This window comes from Gymnodraco acuticeps, unplaced genomic scaffold, assembly GCF_902827175.1.
Source record: "Gymnodraco acuticeps unplaced genomic scaffold, fGymAcu1.1, whole genome shotgun sequence".
Lineage (NCBI taxonomy): Eukaryota > Metazoa > Chordata > Actinopteri > Perciformes > Bathydraconidae > Gymnodraco > Gymnodraco acuticeps.
This window is the reverse complement of record NW_022992191.1, coordinates 370,453-384,159: the sequence shown is the minus strand read 5'-3', so window position 1 is coordinate 384,159 and position 13,707 is coordinate 370,453. Positions and strand designations below refer to the sequence as shown.

Here is a 13,707-nt window from a genome sequence, read left to right as displayed (position 1 = left end):
CCCCCAAGGCTCCGTGCTTGGTCCCCTACTTTTCACCATTTACATGCTCCCCCTTGGCCAGATCATACGTCAATTCGGTCTCAATTTCCACTGCTACGCTGACGACACTCAGCTCTATCTCAGCACCTCACCATCCGCCCAGCTCCCTCCACAGTCTTTGGTCAACTGTCTCCACGCCATAAAAACCTGGATGACAGCAAATCTACTCAAACTCAACAGTAAGAAGACTGAGCTCATGGTTGTGGCCCCCAAAGCACTGCTCCGGAAGGTTGGGGATCTCCTCCTCCATATTGACGGCTGTTCCATCTCCCCGTCTCCCGAAGTCCGTAACCTGGGTGTCATCCTTGACTCCACTCTCTCATTTCAGTCACACATCAAATCCGTCACTAAGTCTGCCTTCTATCACCTCAGGAACATCTCCCGTCTACGACCATCACTCTCTGATTCCGTGGCCGAGACCCTCATTCATGCATTCGTCTCCTCCCGGTTGGATTACTGCAACGGAGTCCTGTTCGGGGTTCCCAGTAAAGCCCTGGACAGGCTCCAGTATGTGCAGAACTCGGCTGCCAGGGTGCTCACTCACACCAAGCCCTGGCAGCACATCACCCCCACCCTGATCCACCTACACTGGCTCCCAGTCAAGCACCGTATCACCTATAAACTCCTTCTTCTGACTTACAAATCCCTCCATGCCCTCGCCCCCCAATACCTGTCTGACCTTCTCCGCTACCACACTCCATCCCGGAAGCTAAGATCATCTGGACAGGATCTCCTCTCCACCCCCCGCCCCAGGTTGCGGACTTTTGGTGACAGAGCCTTCAGTGTGGCATCCCCCACCCTCTGGAACTCTCTCCCCCCCGAAATCCGCAGCGCCCCAACCCTGGACATTTTCAAAAAAGCCCTCAAAACGCACCTTTTTACCAAGGCTTTCGCCACTGTATAGTTAGTTTAATAGGTTTATTTTTCCGCTACTTCCCCCCCCCTCCACCCCCTTAACCTGTCTGCCTTTTTTCCCCTACTCCCCCCCCCCCCCCTACCCGACTTGTAAAGCGACCTTGGGTTTCCTGAAAGGCGCTATAAAAATATTATTTATTATTATTATTATTATTAATAACTTTTCTAAAAACATTTAAACATATCTGGTGCCTACAATTGCTATTTTGCATAACGAGTACTTTTGGTAGTTTAAGTATTGCTACTTATACTTGAGTAATTCATCTGAGTACAACTTCCACCTCTGATTATATATATTATTTAATAAACTATACCCTAGGTTTCCAGTTCATAAGGTACAACTGTATAGTGCAATATGACAGCCCTGAAATAAATCCAATCAAGTTTGGTTGATTTTTTGTTCAAAAATGTTCAGAAGATGACTTTAATCCAACTGTATGGTTATTTTGAGACTATAGTCATATTAGCTCTACCATGACTAATATGGATCAAGTTTAATATTAGAAACAGAGCAGGATTCATTTCACTACATTAGCTTAAACTGGGTGTACGTGGTGAGTGGGTGTAGATTCTTTCTGTAGGTCATTATTAATCGTTTTTGACTGATAAGGAAAGGAAATGTAAGCCTTTTTATGGTTAAAAGGGCATAGACACTATCTTACGGCTATAAAAGAGTCATTGATGTGCACACTAAACGTCAGTTTCTATTCCAGTGAAAGAGGCTCAAGCTGTCACACCAGACTCTGCGATACCGGCAAGCAAATATTTTGTTTACAAGGGCAACCTGTTTTTGTTAATCCACATTAAACAACGAAGGCATTCTGAAAACATGTCTGACAATCTACTAAAGAATCAAAAAGTTATCCTCTGCGACATGTGCACAGAGGACAGGAAACCGGCACGGAAGAGCTGCATGAAATGTGAGAACTCCATGTGTGTCCAGCATCTCCAGACCCACCTGACCTCTCCTGTGTTACTGCAAACACATCCTCTGACTGAACCACTGGCCTTGGGGCTTGCAGGCTTAAGCACTACTAAATGCCCCCAACATGGCAAACTGCTGGAGTACTACTGCTTGGATGACTTTACCTGTGTGTGTGTTTCCTGCACCATTGAAGACCAGCACCGCCTTCACAACATGAAGACCTTCTCCACGGCCCACAAAGAGCTCATGGAGAAGCTCAACGCAGAGCAGCAGGCATCACTGGTGAAAACTAATGAGGATTATGTGAATCTGGGAAAGTGGGAAAAGAGTGAAAGAGAGAAGCTTGGTCGCTCCTGTCTGCGTCTCGTTGAAGCTGTGACCAGCCTGCGTGATATCACTCTGACCAGCGTCCAGAGTTCAGTCTCTGCCTGTATGGTGGCCATCAAAACCAGCAAGAGCAGAATGCAAGCAGCACAGAAGGAGAAGGACACCTTCAGATTCCTGCAGATGTATCAGGATTTGGAGAAGGCCAAGGCTGTGGACCTAAGAAAAGGGTTGGAGCCTGGCAGTGACCGAGACAAACTGGTTCAGGAGATAAGAGAGAATGGGGAAGAAATTGTGAAGCAAGCCGGCCACTTCTGGGGATCCTTGTTGACCCTGGTTGAGAACCCTCAGGAGTTCATTGCTACTAATTCTGACCTGATATTTGACCAAAAGACTGCAGGCCCTGGCATGTCTCTGTCCGAAGACAAAAAGAAGGTTTTCTACAGTAATTGGCTAGGAGGAAGCTCTGCCTGCATGTTTCCCATTCAGGGGATACAGTCTGGTCATAGCTTTGAGGGATGGGTGACCAGCCTTTCGAAACACTGTAACTGGACCATTGGTTTATGTGACACAAATTATGCAAAGGAGTTGAGAGATGGAGAAGTCTATGCACTGTGCTGCAAAGGTAACCAGCTCAGCTTTCTCACAACACAGTATAGTGAGCATATGACTGCATTAGGCCTAAGACATACCATATGAATATGAGGAGGAGGACTGAGAACGTGCTCTGTGTTTTCAGTCAAGCCATTGACCCTTCAGGTAACAATATAACAAACCCATTGGCCCGGCCGCAAAAAGTGGAAGTGGTGTTTAGCTTTCTTGACTTAACGTTCTTCAGCGTCAGCCAGTATCAGAGAAGGAAAATAGTCACAATAACGATGAGTCATGAAAGCTGGCGCCTAACCCCTTTTGTTTGCTTGGAAGTAGAAGAATCACAAAAGGTCTTAAAACATTTAAGAACAAGCACACGTGCGGCAGGTTATCTTGCACCTCGGCAACACAGCCAAAAGCAATGGAGATGCTCACGTGGGAGGCTTTACAATGAGACCGGTGATGCATACAATTATGACGGGAACATTTACCAAAAGTCTTCCAAGGCCACATGTGTTTGTAGAGAAGTTATTGGTCCCCCCGCACATCACAGAGATGCTTTGTGAACTTCTGTAATGGTCATCCATGTTGTAGTCTGTAGCCCACATCATAACATTTCCGTATTAATGATGTGCAATTACATTTCCAGCTATCTTTTCCAGATTGTAATGTCACTGTTTGTTTCATTTGATCAATGTGAACATCAGTGGTGAGTGATACGCTTAAGTAAAATGTAATGATTGTGCTCTCAATACAAAGATTTCAAAAGCAAACAAGTTGCACTTATCTATTTTTTGAACGTACAAATAGAAATCAAGAACATTTAAATGAGTTATACAATGTTGTGCTAGATTATAATGGGCTGATACTGTATCTGAATGTCATTTTGAAACATTCAGAGTCCTTCACAGGCACAAAGAGTTACACCAGCGTGTGTTGGCAAGTTAGAAATAAATACCAACTCATAGTGGTGGTGCTCATTTCTAATGTGTAAAATGAAACTTAACACTGTCACAAAAGGTCTCAGGCAAATCAGTCCAACTCCACCCCACAGGCTATGCTCCACCCTCTGATCTGGTTTCCTTTATCAGAAAACGAAACTGTTGTGCAACGCTGATGTCGCAGTGCATTAAAAACCAAAACTGAGCAACTAGAAACAGGCAGCATCTCATCAGCAAAATCATATTTCATTGGAATTTTTCAAGACTTCCTGCTTCTGAAACATGTCGGACAATATACCAACGGACCTTCAAGTTATCCTCTGCGACATGTGCACAGAGGAGGAAAGGAAACCAGCACGGAAGACCTGCATGAAATGTGAGATCTCCATGTGTGTCCAGCACCTCCAGATCCACCTGACCACTCCTGTGTTACTGCAAACCCATCCTCTGACCGAACCCATGGCATTATGTGGCACTACTAAATGCCCCCAACATGGCAAACTGCTGGAGTACTACTGCTTGGATGACATGACCTGTGTGTGTGTTTCCTGCGCCATTGAAGACCAGCACCGCCTTCACAACATGAAGACGTTCTCCACGGCCCACAAAGAGCTCATGGAGAAGCTCAACGCAGAGCAGCAGGCTTTACTGACGAAAACCGATGACGTGAATGTGAGTTTGGAGAAGTGGGAGAAGAGTGAAAGCGAGAAGCTTGGTCGCTCCAGTGTTCGTCTCGTTGAAGCTGTGACCAGCCTGCGTGATATCACCCTGACCAGCGTCCAGAGTTCAGTCTCTGCCCGTATGGTGGCCATCAAAACCAGCAAGAGCAGCATGCTGGCAGCACAGAAGGAGAAGGACACCTTCAGATTCCTGCAGATGTATTCTCAGGTGCATCAGGACTTGGAGAAGGCCAAGGCTGTGGACCTGAGAAAAGGGTTGGAGCCTGGCAGTGACCGAGACAAACTGGTTCAGGAGATAAGAGAGAATGGAGAAAAAATGGTGAAGCAAGCCGGCCACTACTGGGGATCCTTGCTGGCCCTGGTGGACCCAGAGAACCACCAGGAGCTTGTTGCTACTGGTTCAGACCTGATCTTTGACCCCCAGATTTTCGGCCCTGGCCTGTCACTGTCCGAAGACAAAAGGAAGGTTTTCTACAGTAGTTCGACAGGGCAATGTACTGCCACTCTTCTGATCCGTAGTACCCTGTCAACTCCATACTTCCAGAGGTGGATGGTCAGTTTTTCCCAGTACACTGACTGGACCGTTGGTTTATGTGACAAACAGTCTGCAAAAAACGTCATGGATGGACCGGTCTATGGTCTGCGCTGCGAAGATAATAAGCTCAGCTCTCTCACAACAGAAAATGAGGATTCCTCTGATGCATCAGTCAGTTCCAAACACAAAGTTTTCTCTGCACTACTCACACAAAATGGAGATGAGGCAGCACCACGACCTGAAGCGGTGGAAGTGTTTTGGAACTTTGTTGGCTCCTCGCTGTCCTTCTTCAGCAGAACCGGACAGCACCAGAGGGAAGAAATAATAACAATAAAGGCGATTCCCAGCAACTGGGACCTGGCACCCTTCGTTCAAGTAGGAAAGAAAAACGCCCAAAACATCCGACAGAACCCATGGCAATGCACATGTGGGAAGGCTTACAACTATTACAATAATCAATACTGTGATGGAAGACGCAACTACAGCCCTCATCAAGATTACTGTTCCTGTGGAGCACTTACTGGGGGCGTTTGCATCACAGAGGTGGTTTGTGAGTTTCTGTAATGGGTCGGAAAAAGCTGATCAATGAACAAAGCTCAGAAGTGAAAGTATCTGCTTTTATTGGATTCATATACATTTCATTGATAGATGTTGACTTGCTGTCAATTATAATTATAGTGCCTTTAGTGCAAACAATATGTTGTGATTCTTTATAGTGAACAACTTACACATGGTAGGCAGTGTGTTTTGGGAGTTGGTTATGTTTCTACTTTTTCTGCCTGACAGTTGAAGGTGTTTGTCTCCCTCTAATGGTGTTGAATGTGTCATTGCTTTCACATTTTACAGTTATCTTACACTGCATGGTTTTAAATCAAAAGTAATTCTAGTTTTTTGTATCCTACTCACATTGCGATTCGTGGATGAACCAATCAATAATAAAGCCATAACAAAAAGAGTAAGATGTGGAATGCTTTTATTGACTGATTAAGACAAGTGTATTTGAAAAAACTAAATTTCAATTGGACATTTTAACACCAATGTGACAATAAGAAAATGAAACACAGTTAAAGTAGGAGTAACTACACGCTCATGGTGTGAAACTGAAAAGGAATGACCCGTTGATGTAGAGGCTGTAATGATTCATAAATGAATTGTTAACGTCATAAGCCAACACACACTTTGGTACTGGATAACACCTCTGCTGTGAATTCAGCACTTCATTACTACAGTATGTACTGTACGCACTATAGTACTGTGGTCTAGCATTCAGCATACTGGTCCAATTATAAATGCTCCAAAAATGTAATTTACTTAATGTAAATGTGCTTATTAGTTTGTGATTATATCTGAAGTTAAATATTTGACTTTAAAATGACAAAGTGCAAAAAAAGGGAATGATTCATTTCTAAAAGTATGTTTAGAACTAGCAGCTGCATAAATATTTTGTACTTTCGAAATAATTTAAGACACGTTTGCTATACTTTTATATATGTGTGTGTAACGAAGGCTTACAGTCTGGATCAGGGAATAAAGATTTGCTATAGATCTGTCCATGGACAGCTTCAGATTTGCATAAAAATAACAATTTAGGGCCTTTGCATTGGAATGATGAGATACCGGACATGCTAAGAAGCTAACTGCTTTAACTTTGAAGCTCATATGAAAAAAGTAACATTCAGTCTAACGGAAAATATTTCTGTTGTTGTCAAAGTAAAAACCAATATAGTGATTTGCATTGAACCTTAGCTTATGTAATAAAAACAAGGATGGTAAAAGAACAGTATTAATATTCATGTCTGTGTAAATCAGACATGAATATGCAGTGTTGCAGAGTTATACTTCGATCTGAAGCCGGACCCAGCTGGATATTCAGCTGTCGTTCCCGAAGACAGTGTTGAGCTGCTGGGTGACCCTGATGAAGGTGGTCCTGCGGCTCAGCTCCTTCAGTTTGCCTGCCCCGACGTAGGTGCAGGTGGAGCGGACCCCCCCCCAGGACGTCCCGTATTGTCACGTCCACCGGACCCTTGTAAAGAACTTCCACTGTCTTCCCCTCCGACGCTCTGGAGGCGGAAACAAACAGAGGTTATCATCAGAGCAGTACACACATTTTGTTCCTGTTTACATCAAAATAACTCTGACCTGTATTCAGCCACGCCTCCTGCATGTCTCTTCATTGCTGTGTCGGAGCTCATTCCATAGAACAGCTTGTATTTCTTGCCGTTTTTCTCGATAACCTCTCCCCCGCTTTCTGAGTGGCCGGCCAGCATACCGCCCAGCATCACAAAGTCCGCTCCAGCTCCGAAGGCCTTTGAGACATCTCCTGGGCAAGTACATCCCCCATCCTGAGAGAAGAGAAAACCACACAATGGTTTAAGTGTGACTGTTTATCATGGCTGCATTTAGAACAAAAGATAAGGCTGCACATTCACAGGGTGAAATGCACATCTAACAAGCCACATTACTCAAGGAAGAGAAGATTAATGATAGTTAGATAGATAGCCTCAGAAAGAGAAGTTATTGTTTGCCTAGAGCTAGATAAGAATATTGTTACCTCTCTTGACCACTCTTTTTTGTCAATGTGAACCTTGAGCCATAGCACTAGTTAGGATAAAGCTAAAACTTGAAGCAGGGAACATTTTTTGAGTTTTGTTAACAGAGCTAGGCTAGATATGTCTAGCATCTAGGCTAAGCCAAGCTATCATGGTTAGCCTGGTGGTAATAATGTTCTCAAATAACGCTGCATTTCCACTGCATTGTACCGCCAATCTTTTATTCACTCGACCCAATTTTTTAACATGGAAGCCCTTAGCTACTGTATGCTAATGACGAGTGACAGATGTTCCTCCGACGACAGCGATAACCTATGAACTCAGGAGGCAGACCCCCCTTTCCACATCTGAGACGAGACTTAAGACTAAGAAAGCTTTTAGTTAGGGCTGGCTCAGGCTTGCCTTAAACTGTAAAGCTTCTAAAACTGAATGTTGAAAAAAATGTGAATTTAAATCTTGTCCAATTCAATGGTACTGGCAGTGAAAAACTCACAGTGAGAAAGCAAAAAATGCCAATATGACACACTGTTACAGGTTTAAATCATAGACTGTATATAATAGTTATTATACTCTATGGATAAATCCCTGGGTTTTAAGAGAAGAGTCTCACAGAGATGATGTGGCCGCCCAGGCCGTGGGCTGCATCTGCACACTCGATCACAGCGCTGAGCTGAGGGTAGCCCACCCCCGTCTTCTTGCGGGTGGTACACACAGAGCCTGAACAGGGAGACACAGGGGTGAGAAATGACTCACAGGAAACTTAATGTACAGCTTTTGTTTGATCTGTTTGTGCCAAATGAATAGGGGTTGGGAAATCTTCCCCTTTCCGTGAGGTATGTAAAAGTGAATTTAACATGATACAAATAACACATAGACCTGGAAAAGTTAGGGTGTGATTACCTGGTCCGATGCCTACTTTGATGATGTCAGCGCCAGCCAGGATCAGCTCCTCCACCATCTCTCCGGTCACCACATTTCCTGCCTGAGCAAAATAAAATAAATGACCTGTAAACATCAATTCCATTTGCACATACTGTCAGTTTAAACCTGCACATTTACTGACCATTATTGTGTGAGTGGGGAACTTGTCCCTGACGTCCTTGACAAAGTGAACAAAGTGTTCAGAGTAGCCGTTAGCGACGTCTACACAGATATAATGCAGCTGTGGCACCGCCGCTATGATGGCTGAAATCTTGTCAAAGTCACCTTCTCCGGTCCCGGTGCTCACTGCTACATTCTGGAGATAGACAGAGAAGAGAAGGGCTTAAGACCAGCATTAACAAACCAATTGAAATGGTACATAATAGTTCACACTTTTAGTACCTGCAGGCATTCAGGATTCTTTTTTGCAAATGCCGACCACTCATCCACGGAGTAATGTTTGTGAACCGTGGTGAAGAGAGTGAACTAGACAGAAAAATAAAAACAAGGCAGTTGAGATATTTTTGCAAAAACGATAGAATACGTTGTTATTTTTCATATTCTGAACTGATTGAAAAGGCATACATTATTCATTATTACTACAAGGATATAGACCCTTTAGAAGTATAGATCCTACACATAAGCCACCAAACATCTCATCTCTGGTAAAGGAAACAAGGCCAGTCCTTATCAGCCTGTGTTTGAAACATAGAGTTAAATAGCAGTGATTCATAAATTGAATTCTGACATGAGTCGCACAAATGTTCTGGGCAGAAGCAGCTGGAGCCAGAGAGAGAAAAGCTGCATATCTCTTTATGTTGGATAACACCTCTGCTATGAATTCAGCACTTCATTACTATGTACTGTGCGAGTTATAGTACTGTACATTCAGCATATCATGATCTATGTATAGTTTTATTAAGACTATGTTAGACACCTCTCCTTCCAACGAAAGGACTACCTTGCTCCAACAACATTGACAAGATTAAATGATAAACAACAACATGTGCTGTATGAAGCCATTTGTAAATAACTAGTAACATGATGATGCTAACCTTGTGCAAAGCCAGGGCCATCTCAAAGGTCCCCACGGTGTCCATGTTTGCAGCGATGATGGGGATCCCTTTGTAGCTGCCCTTGGAGTTCCTGAAAGTGTAGCTCCGCAAGAGGTCTACCTGCGAAAAACAAGAGCAATGAGACATCAGTGTACTTAATACTTCTACAGATTTGCTCAAATAGGAATCCATTTATTGGAGCAATGATACACTGGTTTCACTTTGGGAGAAAAAAAATCCACAAAACTTACCTCGCTCCTAGACTTTAGTGTGCTCCGCTTTGGACGGAGGAGCACATCCTTGAAGTCCAGCTTGATGTCATTCTCAATGCGAGGCATTTTGGAAACAGGCTTTGCAGGATGTGTAATGTGTAACCAAAAAATGTGAAACTTAGCAAAAATGTGAATCTGTGAGAGAGAAGGAGGACAAAGTTATGGATAATTTGCTTGTATTGTGTCTATTCTTGATTTTTTACACCCACGTTTTCTCTTCTTTTGCATCCACATATGCTCACATAGGTTTAATACACTAGCTACATCAGGCATGGTGTAAATTAAGGTATGGAAGGAACACATGCAATGGAAAAATCCTCCAGAATGAAAAGCAACATGAGTCAAACATTTATCCACCACTTGGTGTGGAGATGATTTAATGTAATCTTTAGCTGGCTAGCATTTTCATAATAATGCAAACATTCTACTGAGAGACACCCAAACACACCACAAAGATAACAGCGTTGCTTCTGTAGCCCCTATGTCAACATTCAAGGTTAGCTATGCTACATCGGTGATAAGTTTACAAACTGTATTCACTTAATTAGCATAGCAACATGTTTAACTAAATACAAACTATTAAAAAGATCTTTCCTATGTAGCAAACTAAAGTATTTACCTTTAGGAAAGGGTGGTTGGTTTGTCTGTGCCGCTAGTTTTTTCCCACTGTGTGCACAGGAAGCTTTTCGAAGGCGCACAGCAACTGACAGCCCCGTTGTAGTTTTTAAGGGCTTTATCTAGTAGGCGGTGACGAGCTGAAGAACTACAAACGTGAGACTCGCTTTTCGCCACGTTGGGTTATGTCGTAACGGTTGTTTTAGGTATTCATTAAACAAAGTTGTGTTGTAACGTGGGAGGTACAACCTATGGTACTAACATTAGTGTTGTATAATTTAGAGGGCTAATGCTGTGACTTTTAGGCGACAAATAAAGCAAATGCGACGACCAAAATCAAGTTGATGCGGAACTGTTGACATTCAAACAAGAAGGAGGCATCATTCAGTGAAGAACACAGGAAACACCCATTTACTTTTTAGAAGGGATAACGAGTTTCCTCCCAAAAATACTTGTCATTATTGCGCGATCTCATTCTGCTCCTGTTTATTTACAAAATGCTGATTAAAGTAAAGGTAAGGCAAAGCCATCTAAACATGTGTTATTGCTGCGTTGTGTCTAGTCTCATAATTAGCTAATCATAACCTTTATTTACAATTTGTATCTCAGACACTCACAGGCAAAGAGATAGAGATTGACATTGAGCCCACAGATAAGGTATACAACTATCACCCCCCCCCCTATATGTGTATGTTAATCTGTGTGTGTTCAAACATGTTTAAATTCATTTCCTTGCAGGTGGAGCGGATTAAAGAAAGGGTGGAGGAGAAAGAAGGGATCCCTCCACAGCAGCAGAGGTTGATCTACAGTGGGAAACAGATGTAAGACTAAAAAAACAGTAAAGCGTCATATGCATATTAATCTGCAGCTGAAATTAGAATGACCTACTAGCATCCAGACTAACCTAAAATTAAACGATATGTCTAGGACCTATTTTTGAGTAAAATGTCTTTTTTGATAGTAGATTTTCTGCTGTCTTCTGAACGGCATTTTTATTCCCAGGAACGATGAGAAAACAGCGGCAGACTATAAAATCCAGGGAGGCTCCGTTCTCCATCTGGTACTTGCTCTGCGAGGAGGACAGCTGCTACACTTCACCAGAAACATACAATCGAAGAATGCATTGTAGTCATTCCTTGGAAACCTGCTGTGCCTACAATGATCGGATACACCGAAGACGTGCAGTTCTGCAGAGTCACCTGGCGGCATTGTAGGCAACACTCATTTGTAGAAAGCTCCCAGGTTCTACTTGTGGCAAACACGTACTGACAGCCACAATATGTTGGCTGCAAACACATCTGTAACAATGGGGAGACACTCCATATGTAAAAGGTGCCCTGGTTGAAAAGGCACAGTCAGAATGAAACAAAGCTGTGGCTTATTGCTGCAATAGAAAACTGTAACGTCACCCTCTTTCTGCATGTAAGCACAAGTCTTTGTCCCACTGATGACAAAACAAACACAACATATACAGATGCTCCAAGGAAACCCCGCCCCTGGATTGCGGTCGTTTCCAGAACACAAACTAAGGTTGACTTTTTCATCCATGTTTTATTACGTTTGAAATTGCCCCAACTCACTTTGCTTAATTATTAGAGGCTACTGGGTTTATGAGCATATCTAAATTCATTTTCTTGAGTAAAGCACCCATGTTAGTTAGAAGCTGGACAACAGCGTAGTTAGACCTTCCAGCACTAATTCAAAATCATGTACCACCGAATCCATTCAGTTGGATAATGTTTTACATCATTTCATGTGAATTGTATTTGTTAAGAAAATGTGTTGCGATTTGCACATTGTTCTATTGCAAAATGACAAGGAACGTACCAACTATGGTGTTGTCTGACAATGGGCTCAGTTTACATGGATATTGTAAGGTTTGTGTGTTCAGATAAGCAATGTTTTGTTTCGGGATTGCTGTGTCAGCGCCATTAGACCCGACTACAGAATCTAGTGACAAGGACCTATGATCTGGATTTATTTTTCAGTAAAATAAACTCTTTTGAAAGCTGAAAATGCCCCACTTTTTCCATTCTGTGTTCTTCAATAAGTCATTTAAAATGTTAAAAACAACTGTACAAAGAAGATCTGTAAAGTCTTGTACTTTTATTTCTGTCACACGCACTCACCACCAATATGTACATTTTTAACTAAAAATAGAGACAGGATGGTAGGTAGACCGCAAACAGCAACTTAATTCAAGACCAATTATTTAGACACAAAATTATTTAGAAATGACATTCTTATCAATGGTGTATTGTACGAGAATAACTGCTTAGATTAACTGTATACGCGAGTCGTTATAACATAGAAAACTTCATATTTCCACCATATTGAAGGCCAGTTTGGTCTGAATGACAGCAAGAATTGGAGGTGGCAGCTTATAAGTGAACCTTGAGCATAAAAAAGTTAGATAAGTCAAAACAGAACATAGATTTTAAGCAGTAAAAAAGCAGGTGACATTGCTGTGTTGTTACGGTTGAGTGAAGAAAGCAGGACCCAAATGCAGATAACTCAGATTAACCTTTATTTCAAGGATATTGAAAAATAACTTGGACAAAACCGAACACTCACCGTTGAAGTCAGTCACAAACAAAAGACGAACCAACACTGAACACAGGAAGAGACAAGACTAAATACAGGGAGGGGTAATCACAAGACGAGAAACAGCCGGGCAGGGGAGGAGAAACACAAGGGCCACAGGTGAATACAATCAGACAACTTGACACACCAGGGAAACTCACGACAGGAGGAAAAACACAGAGAAAAGGACCAGACAATATACACGGAGGAAAACATGACAGGGAGAACAGCAAAACACCCAAAACAAGACATACAAAACGTGACATAACACAATAATCGTAACATGTGTCACATTAAGTCGCAGCATTTGATATCTGAGGAACCTTTTCCAGGCCTCATTTATGTAAAGAAAGGATGTTGTTGAGAAAGTTTGTGTTGTATGATAAAAAAGAGGTAATACTAATTGAATCACATTGTAAGAAATTATTTAAAAAACTGAATTGGGATACAGACAGAGAGCTTTTAACTAGAATAAGGCCCTGAAATACAAATTCAAAACGTAGTCAGTGGTTTTTATTTACTAAGAGACAATATACAGACTGTCATGACATCTGTGCATACTGTAAATACACAATAACGCTACAGGCACAAACACAATCATAGTAGGCTACTTGTAGAGACTAGCGACGTGCAGTCAGGGAGGCAGGGCCTCACCTGTCATACTCCAATGTAACGGAAAAACAACTAAAGAAAAACTAAATAGTAATAATAATAAAATGTCTCCACTGATCTGTTTTGTAAATGTGATTTATGTATGATTCC

General features: G+C 42.4%; 2 protein-coding genes across 2 annotated transcripts; one reads left to right on the top strand and one right to left on the bottom strand.

Annotated features, from left to right (window-relative positions):
* Positions 1-5,906: 5,906 nt before the first annotated feature.
* gmpr2 (guanosine monophosphate reductase 2) lies at positions 5,907-10,601 on the bottom strand. The gene is given in 10 exon segments (XM_034205291.1): positions 5,907-6,939; positions 6,941-7,010; positions 7,090-7,292; positions 8,110-8,216; positions 8,400-8,481; positions 8,563-8,736; positions 8,823-8,906; positions 9,476-9,595; positions 9,727-9,882; positions 10,367-10,601. Coding segments are annotated over 9 exon segments (1,047 nt in total). The 5' UTR covers positions 9,814-9,882; positions 10,367-10,601; the 3' UTR covers positions 5,907-6,819.
* Positions 10,579-12,378, top strand: nedd8 (NEDD8 ubiquitin like modifier). The gene is made up of 4 exons (XM_034205293.1): positions 10,579-10,877; positions 10,972-11,019; positions 11,101-11,183; positions 11,365-12,378. Exons 1-4 carry the CDS (start codon positions 10,860-10,862, stop codon positions 11,489-11,491), a joined length of 276 nt encoding a protein of 91 aa, XP_034061184.1. The 5' UTR covers positions 10,579-10,859; the 3' UTR covers positions 11,492-12,378.
* Positions 12,379-13,707: the final 1,329 nt, after the last annotated feature.